The sequence below is a fragment of the Lupinus angustifolius genome, chromosome LG06 (genome assembly GCF_001865875.1).
Source record: "Lupinus angustifolius cultivar Tanjil chromosome LG06, LupAngTanjil_v1.0, whole genome shotgun sequence".
NCBI classification, from domain to species: domain Eukaryota; kingdom Viridiplantae; phylum Streptophyta; class Magnoliopsida; order Fabales; family Fabaceae; genus Lupinus; species Lupinus angustifolius.
Genome location: NC_032014.1, coordinates 14340798 through 14350563, shown reverse-complemented (window position 1 = coordinate 14350563; position 9766 = coordinate 14340798). Strand labels below are relative to the sequence as shown.

Here is a 9766-nt window from a genome sequence, read left to right as displayed (position 1 = left end):
CATCAACATCCATTGGTTGAATGTTGAGAGATCAAAGATTGAAGATGGAAGAACAAATGAGAAAAATGAGAGAAAAGGTGAAGAGAGGATTTACCTCTTCTTTGAAAATGCAAGAGTGAGTGAGTGAAGTGTGGAGTGTGAGAGTTTAAGGGGAGAGGGAAATCAGATTTCCCTCTAGGCACTCATGGCAAATCTCCTAGGGTGGCTAATGATGAGATTGAGTGATGTAAGGTTTACTTTATGGAAAGTCAAATCTCACATCCCAATGCGAAATGACCACTTCGTGGACACGAGAGATAAACATGCTCGATTATTATCGGCTTATACTCGATCGGATATTATAAATCGCCTGATCGTAATATCCGATTAGAATTTCGGATTTCAGCATTCCGAGTGAAAAATACTTAGAAAATAGGTATGGACCAGCTCAGGGTCTATCTTGACTCGAAATATGATTACGAAGCCAACGGTGCGATCGGAATTCGATTCCGAGTTACGGAACTCAAAAACCATTTTTTGAGCCGTATCGGGTGGATTTCGGCCCAGACAGTGGTTCAGAACCGACTGTCTCCGAAAATTACCAAAATTTACCAAAAAATAGGAAATAAAATTTCAAGACTAAGACTCAACTAGAGTTTCATCTAATTCTTTATCGAAATTTCCCAGAAATTCATTTTCGAATATATAATTAATAAAAATATTAATAAAATCTCATAATTCAAAATCGTAAAATTCGCAGTGTTACAGTTGTACTATTAGTTGGAAAGCAACACTGCAATTAATTGTTGCTTTGTCTACAACTGAGACATAGTACATCGCAGTAACAGAAGCTATAAGGAAGTCATTTAGGTGAAAGGTCTAATTGAAGAGTTATGTATACAACTCGAAGAAACAACCATCTACTGTGATAGTCAAAGTGCTATACATCTGACAAAAAATCTAATGTATCATGAAAGAATTAAGCATATTGTTGTCCAGATGCACTTTATCAGAGACATAGTGGAGAGAGGATTTGTTAGAGTGGAGAAAATACTCACTGTAGATAATCCGGCGAACATGATGACAAAGTCAGTTCCAACTACCAAGTTTAGACATTGTCTAGACTTGGTTAATATTCAGAATCTCTAGTGAGCATGAAGAAGAGTAGCAGGAGATAACTATGATAGTCTTTTAGTCAATGTGAAGATTTATTGAACATTGACTAAAAGAAAAGATGATGAAAATACTTTCTTGAGCCAAGCAAAAAAGAAGTGGTTAAAGATCATCTTGAAAAAATGGAGAATTTCTAGCCAAGTAAAAAGAAGTGTCTATGGTGAAACCAACATTAATTCTCTTTTCCCTTTGGCCACATAATCTTCAAGAGCTTTGGCTATAAATAGGAGTGTTCCATGTCATTGTAAGACACATCAAATACTTAGTTTAGTGCATATTCTCTCTTCTTGTTCTCTTGTTCTAATTGTGTCAGAAATACTTGAGTGAGAGTGAATGGAAGTGAAATTTAGTGTACTTAGGTTTTGAGAAGTGAGTAAAACACATGTAGTTCTCTTTTATCATAGAGGAATAATCCTTATTGCTCTTCAGCTGTGGACATATTTTCTCCATGCGTCTTCCGCTCCAAGAGTATTCATATGGGCATTAAGAATATTGGAGAATATGCCATTAACCACAAAGCCCTCCAGTTTCTTGGAAAACAGCTACCGTAAATCAAATAATCCAACCAACCTTCTCCATTGATCTTTTACTTTCTAGAATAATAAAAGATTAAATATGAAAAAAAAATGAAACTTCGTTAAATTTGTACTCTTGAAGAAAAAACAGGGACTCATTCCATTATTACTCAAATTGTTAGTTTCTAGAATATGAAAAATCGTATTCTTCATTATTGAATACGTGACAAATCAGTTACAGGAACAAAATAACCATCCACAAGAAATGTGAGACATGATGAAACAAAATCAATATTATGAAACTCGAGCCGACGTCAAACCGACAGAAGTCTCGTATTAGGTTTAATTGGTTTAAACGGTTAAACTGTCTTGTTTGACCGGGTGATTCCATACATAATTAATATTTTTTATCTATAAATATATAGTTATATAAATGTAAAACTTTATAAAATTAATAATTATGTATAATTATATTGAAGTAATAACATTTTCATCTTTTTTAGACGGTAGTAAAATAAAATATTAGAGCAGTGTTCCATTTTTTTAACTAAACCATCCGGTTAACTTTCTGGGTTAATTCAGTTTAACCGATGATTTAATACGGTCGGACCAGAATTTCCCCAATTTAAAACGGTTTACTCTCATTCGATTAAAACTGCTGCATTACATAGCCGTTTTCAGTCCGGTCAGCAGTCAGACTAACCAGACCGTCCAGTTCTCACGCCACTCCACAAAACAAGAGATATGACTTATATGAGAACACCTAAAAAATTGAATTGATCCTCCCAGCTATCAGTGTGAAATGAGAAATTTATATGTTTTAATATTATTTAATTAAAAAATAATTTACTGCCTTATATTGACATCTTTATCCATAATTGGACTTATAGCATCTGCACTCAAGATAATTCCTTTACTACTCTTCAGTAATTTTAAATAGTACAATAAGCACTGAAATATTCTTTAATTAGAGATTTATGTAATAACAAGAATTAACTTCGATTGCACAATCAATCAACTCCAAACAAAGCTAGACTTTGAGAAACTATTACAACATTCTACATGACCCAACATCAGCATTAAAAGCATACCTAATTAGCTACTTCAGTTCTACATGGTCAGAACACAGTAAATCTTTTAAAACATGCTGGTTCTAAAACCCAATCAATAATCTTACAGACACAACAAACAAGGGAAAGCAATACAACAACTAGGAAACCGATTACAACATCGTTAGGAGCGAATTTAAATGCCATATGGGATGAAGCCTTATTGATTACCCTCCAGGAAGTGCTGCATTAATGCCCGTTTGCTTGTTTGCGGCATCCGCTGGCATGGCAGACCAATTATCTCCACGGAAGGATGGTGGTGATGATAGAAAAGGTATTGCATCAGGAGTGGAGAAAGGAACAATTGCAGTCGGTGTCGCAGTTGATATAACATCATGTTTATGCTTTCTTGGCCTCTGCTCGTGTTGATTTCCTGCCAGAAAACTGCCTACCACTACCTGATACACATCAACCGATAGGAAGTTAGAACAATAAGAATCACATAAACTTGTCATGGATATAAGGGATTCGATTTCTGGAGTCATTAACTTTACCTAACCGATACTATCACTGGCCCGAAACTGCATAAGCAATTGGTCAAAGACCAAAACGAATACTATTTACTAGCTAATGCATGGTACTAGAACCTGGATCATCATCTTCATTTATCAAGATAATAGCATAAAAATTGTGCTAAGCAGTCTTTAGTATGTGAAGCATATTAGCAAATTGCATATATGATATTATGATTTTAGGCCTATTGTAACTTTACCAGTACAAAAGAGAAAAAACTTATGGATTGAAAAGATACCTGCACAGGACTAGCAGCCACCAACAGACCAGCTACTCCCCCACCTACGACACGTCCATCTGGACTAGCTAAAGAAATACTCATGCCGCCTGCTCTGCTTCGTGTTCCTCCACTATCATTCGGCACAAATGAGCCAGATAGAGACAGAATTTCAAACCGTCCCTGTTGAAAAAGCATCAGAAAATATGCGATTTGTAATTTTGATAAGGAGAAAAAACGACAGAATGAGCTAGAGTTTTGACCAGATTCAATTAAACTGTTGTAGGGTAAGTAGGAACAGTGACCAAGAGTGATACACTGGAACTATAAAAATCCAAATACAAAAGCACACAAAACAAAGGATATGCTGAAACTTAAATGCCAAAACAAAGACCAGAAAGGCAGGAATGTTGATACTCTTAAACTGTGTAGATTGTTAAGTGCATTGTGCAACATGAAATGTCTCTTCTCACACCACCTCATTCACAACAGCGCCAAAATTTTAGAAGTATTCATTTTACTACATATCATATTAGCACAATATTTTTTACACAAATAATCACCATGTGGACTGAAATGCTCATTTTTAAGCATATATCGTTTACACTAGTATGGTTGAGAAACAGTCGAACTCAGTCAGTCTTGGAATTAAGGCAGATCTGCATGCTATACAAAATTTTTTACTATTTATTTTCACTGAAACTAGGGCTCCACTAGATTGTACATAACTCAGAATCAATAGAGACCAACAACAATTTAGAAAGGTCATACAATAAAATAAAAAGAAAGGTTAAAACACATATCCAATAATTGAGACTAAAACAGTGAGTCTGGCATGCGATTTTCATCTATGAAAGGTACACCAAGAATCGACAGACAAATAAATTTTATATTATGTTCAATGAATTAGAGAAAATGATACTATAAAAAATGATTCACCTCATATGTCAATGTACCCCCAGAAGAATCAGGCTGACCAAGTGTGACACTTGATATGACACCATTTGCCGAAAGAATGCATATAGCTCGAGGCCCTTGCTGAGACAATGATATTACTTTCATGGTAACATCCTAAAATGATCAAAACAAAAAAGTTGTCAAACCCAAGATATGTTACTATTTTCCAGTTGTCATAGACTCAACAGTTAAAAAAAATGAAAATAGCTATTCCTGAAAATTATCAAGATAAATATATTACATGCTGTTTCTTTCTCATTGTGATTCTTTTAAATAATTAATCTTCGAGACTTCGATTTTACATATATCTTATCACTCCACATGATGAAAGATATGCATATAACTTGTCATCTCTGGTGAAAAAAGAGTAAGTTGTAAAAGTGACAACTGAGGAAAAAATGAAAGGGGAGTAAAAAAGTCAGATTCAATGCTGATCTATGGTGAAAATTTGCTTCTACCCATGAAAAATATCAGATAATGTGTCACCACTAATAATTTTCGATGTACCCTGACCATGAATATCAGTAAATTCTCTGCATTGTGTAAGGTAGTGCAGCATAGGCAATTGATTTTTCAGACCCTTACCTCTCCGGCATTAACAGTGATGATATGGGGTGTAAATTTGGCACCAACTGAGCTTGCAACCCATTCACCTAATAAAGTTAAGAAAATTTAGTAATTAATAATCATGATTATAATGAAGATATTCCCTATCAAACTGGAAGAGTAAACAGTATCAGAGTAAAGAACGTGACCCTAGTTACCATTAAAAAAGTTAAAACAATCTAACATTAAAATAGCTAAGAGTTCCGTTTTCAGAATAATCTGACAGTTTTTTCTATGATGTTTGCGACAAAAGGTATGCAATTAAATAAACCAAGAGTTCTCATAGAAGTTGAAACTAATGTTTGTGCAAATATGTAATAGCTTGAGTTGGTGAAATTTGAATGATCACTTAACTATAATACGAAGCTCATCAAAAGTGTTAAAAAAAAGAAACGCAAGCTCATATTTGACAACAGAGTAGGACAAAATTAATACAAAGTAAAAATTATTTTGTATAACAGATTATCATCTTTTATACAACAAACAAAACTCTACAAAGCTTAAACTATTCCAATTTATACCTCTGTTATTTTGTTTTCGAATTGAAAATTATATTAACCAATTTAACTTTTTACGCTATTCAACCAAACAGATTGTTTCCCTATTAGCACATCATAGCTTGGAACTAATCAGTACCCAAAGAATTCATAGCAGCCTTGTGATAAAGTAAATTGTATCAGAAGGAAGTACCACACAACAGCATCAACTGACTACTAAGTAGTAGTTAGAGATGATGCGAGAAGACAAAAAAAGAGAGATTGTTGGTTATGGGCCAACATCCTGCCTTAGTAATAGTGTAATACTTGTGCACTCTCAGAGTCAAAGTGAAACTAACACCGATACTGGTGTTACGCTAAAGCAAATAGTGTTGCGGAACTAACAACCGTAGCTTTCAGCCTAGCCTAGTTTTAAGCGCTTAATCCAAACAGAGAAAACATCACAGAATTAGCCTAACTAACAAAGTCCAACAAAACCAATCAGTCACAGGTCCCACACAACCCATAGAAAACATAACCAAACACAACCCAACACAGCAACACCTGGCACTCAAACTTAATTGTATTTTAAAAAGAGAACATTAAAAAAGAGAAAATAATGTCAATGTCGCCTTCCAGTAACCACAATTGCGGGAAAATACAGACGAACCGAAACCTCAATATTGCAGCCGCATTTACAATTGTGAAGTACAATTTAAAACATGCACATTAAACTAAAATGAAGTGTTTTTCTTTGTTACCTAAATTCTCTATCTCAAACTTGGCTTTGCTCACTGAGCTTGGCCTCACTTTTTCGCGCCTCTCCGCCGAGAAATCAATCACAGGTGGCATCGGAGCAGCAGAAGATATCGGCTTCGGGGACAGCGCCATAGTCACCGAACCGTCCGGTGCATACTTTCTAGGCCTGCCCCTCTTCTTCTTCCCCGGTACCGGTGTCCCAGACGGCGCCGCCGTCACAACCGCCGTAAGCGACGGTGGAACACTCTCTATAGTGGCCGGATTCGGTGTCGTGGATCCACCGGCCGGAGCTGAGTTTTCCGTCCTCGGAGCTACATGGTATTCCGACGGAGCATCTGATCCCACCACCGTAACGCCGCCGCTAACTCCGTCACTGGCCTCCATGTTTAAACACTTGTAAAGTCACACTTCAACTTGTCATTTTCCTTACAAGCTCAAGCACTCAAAACCAAAATGGGTTGCTGGGAAATTTTTTTAACCAAAAAAGTAAAAAAAATTAAGCTAAAAAAATCAAATTAAAAGCTGTAGAAGCTGAGCATCAAATGAAACGTGAAGTAGAAAACTTCAAATTTGAACCACTTGCATAAACTCTATTATTAAAAAAATAAGCTAAGGAGAACAAAAATTTGATCTCAAATTTTCTGTAAGAAAATTAAAATCAGTTTTGAGAAAAGAGATGGTGGAAAATTGCAAAAAAGGAAGAGTGAAATTTTTTGAGTTATCCGAAGGAAACAAATACTTATTTTTCTTGAGGTAATTGAGTTCCTAACTTTCACATGACTGTCCAAAACTCCAAATTGAGATTAAAAAATCAACTGAAGGAAAAGGAGGTATCTAGAAAAATATTTTGGTGAACAATATTTAATGGGAATAATTATTTGTTTAGGTTGGAATCTGGTGGAGGAATGTATAAAAATAACATTAAAGTTGTTGGGAGGGGCTTTCTTTTTCTTTTCCCATGTTAAAATACATATTGTATGAATATGAGCAAAAGAAATAAAGAAAAGCAAAAAAATAATAAGGAAATTGATTAAGTTAAAAAAACATATTTTATATCTTAATTATTAATTCTAAGAAAATATAATAATTTAAAATAGTAAATAGATCTAAAACATTAGATTTTTCTACTATAAATAAATAAAATGAGGAGTAATTTTTTTTAACTTACTGAAAGTGAATGTATCAACTCCCAATAAATAATCACCACACATGTTACCATATATTGTTGTTTTATTAGGTGAATGAATAAAGCAAAATAGGTTGGTTGCCAAGAAATAAAGAAACCTAATACTAGAAAGGAAAAAGAAGGCATGGTAGACAGTCTCAAAAGGCAAGCCATATATGACAATATCATAATAGCTAAATAAATGTTAGGGTTATGGCATGAATTGTATGTAATGAGTACCACACTCCAATATTCAGAACAAATATTTATTTAACAATACATAAGGTAGAAATTGAAAAGGATATCTGACCTACACTTTCACTTTTTTCACGCTTAGACAAACCTTTATTTATCATTGGAATAAATTGGAAAGCAAAGCATTCATAAATTCTCCTCCCACTTACTTACAAATAAAAAGTATTTTAACATATATTATAAAGTAATAAATACACAGTACAATGTACACAGCTTCTTCTGAGTTCTTATATTAAATGATATACAAAGTGACACATTTGTTGGATAGTAAATATGTTGTCACCACAAACAATTTCTTTTCTACTTTCTTCGTTCTTTATTCAACCATGCTTTTTTAAATTAATTTATTTCGTATCCGAAGTAAATCATAATAGTAATATGTAAAGAAAATAAATAAATAAACGATTATTTCTCCAAAGAGAATCTAATTCAAACGTTCCTGAGTGCAAATAAATATCAAATTTTTGTTGTCATAGCTTGTATTGCTAACTCTTCAATAGATAACTATGACATATTTTTCTTTCAAATTGTAGTCAAGATGTCTCATTTTCAAAACAAAAGGAAAAGATGGTTATGTTTTTTTTTCTCAATTTGAATGCATTTTTAAATAGTAGATATAAATTATTTATACTAGAGAGGTAATTTCTTATTTTTTTTTATCAGTAGAGGTAATTCCTTATTTTGTGCTGACAGTTTACTCATAACCTTTTCTATTTTAAAACAATTTTATAGTCCTTAATATAAAATCAAATGCCCAGTAACGGTCTATCTCTGTAAGAACTTCATGTGCTTAAATGACTACTGGTTGTTACTTGTTAGTGGCTGCACATATTGGGGTATAAAAATGAGTGCACTCTCTTCATTTGTTTTTGTTGAATATGCATGAGAATCTATTATCACTCTCATTTTATTTTATATTGTATGATTTACCTTTATTTTAATTTAGAGTAAATAGTCCATCATGTTTTTCGACCTATTTAGTCTTTCAAAAAAAGGAAAGACCTAAATTGATTTACAAAAGTTTTAAATGTAGGTCAATTTAGTCCTTTTTGGATTAAATTAGTCCCTACCAAATGATGTAAAACATACTAAAAAGACTAATTTAACATAAATTTAAAAATTTTGTGGACCATTTTTAGGTTTTTCTTTTTTTTGAAGAACTAAAATATAAAATAAAAAAATATGAATGATTAAAATGAATATTTACCCTTTAATTAATTTTAAAAAATTGAAATAGAAAACGCTAGTGACAAAAAAAAGTAAGAGAATGATAATAAACAAATATGTTTGAGGGAGTGTTGATGTCGTGTACGTATCCAAGAACAACTTACTTCATAACCTATATGAAAAAAGTGAAAGAGAAAATATTTGGGTTTCTACTTCGTTCTTCAAAATGAATTTAACAACAATTGTTTTACTTTTATTACTGGAAACAAATGATCATGACTCGTATTAGGTGAGTAATAATTAGGATGGAGCAGGGGCCTACTAAGATTCCATTTATCTCATCTTAAATGTGGTTAATTTTTTAATCCATTCTAAACTTAGATTCGAAATTAACTTGAGCCAATGAGTTAATCTTTGAATCTAAGTAGGACTTTATACCTCATTAAACATGATACTTTTTATTCTTTTAGATAAAGTTTCTTAATATTGTTTGTTATTATGTATATATAAATTAACATATGAAATAATATGTACATTATTATGCATATATGATAGAAAATTGAAGAATAAATAACACTTTCAGCCAAAAAATATCATTTTCTATACAATTGAATATGCATATACAAACATGAGGAATGAATGATCATGAAATGAGTCGAGTCAAGTCATGTTTTTTTCTTATCCGACCCTAAATATTATCAGGTATAATGTTTAACCTCAAATACAACCTTAAACCCAATGAAACCTAACTACACTTGAATCTGATCACAACTTACCAAATCAGGTGAGCAAATAAGGTCGGGTGTTACTCACCCTAGTTAACAACAATTGTTTTTATCACATTCTATCAAATTAACATTTCTCTTATTTAAAAT

The 9766-nt window shown here is 32.9% G+C and overlaps 1 protein-coding gene across 1 annotated transcript; it reads right to left on the bottom strand.

Annotated features, from left to right (window-relative positions):
• LOC109350010 (AT-hook motif nuclear-localized protein 1-like) lies at positions 2627-7091 on the bottom strand. The gene is made up of 5 exons (XM_019591107.1): positions 6307-7091; positions 5049-5116; positions 4446-4577; positions 3528-3689; positions 2627-3174 (listed from the first exon to the last, which is right to left on the bottom strand). Exons 1-5 carry the CDS (start codon positions 6686-6688, stop codon positions 2944-2946), a joined length of 975 nt encoding a protein of 324 aa, XP_019446652.1. The 5' UTR covers positions 6689-7091; the 3' UTR covers positions 2627-2943.

Bases quoted from the DNA above. Each gene is read 5' to 3' on its own strand.
- LOC109350010 (XM_019591107.1), bottom strand. From the start codon at position 6,688: ATGGAGGCCAGTGACGGAGTTAGCGGCGGCGTTACGGTGGTGGGATCA. The intron at 3,690-4,445 runs GTGAATCATTTT...CTTTTTCAACAG, and splicing joins GGGGTACATTGACATATGAG to GGACGGTTTGAAATTCTGTC. The intron at 3,175-3,527 runs GTATCTTTTCAA...GATGTGTATCAG, and splicing joins TGGCTGCTAGTCCTGTGCAG to GTAGTGGTAGGCAGTTTTCT.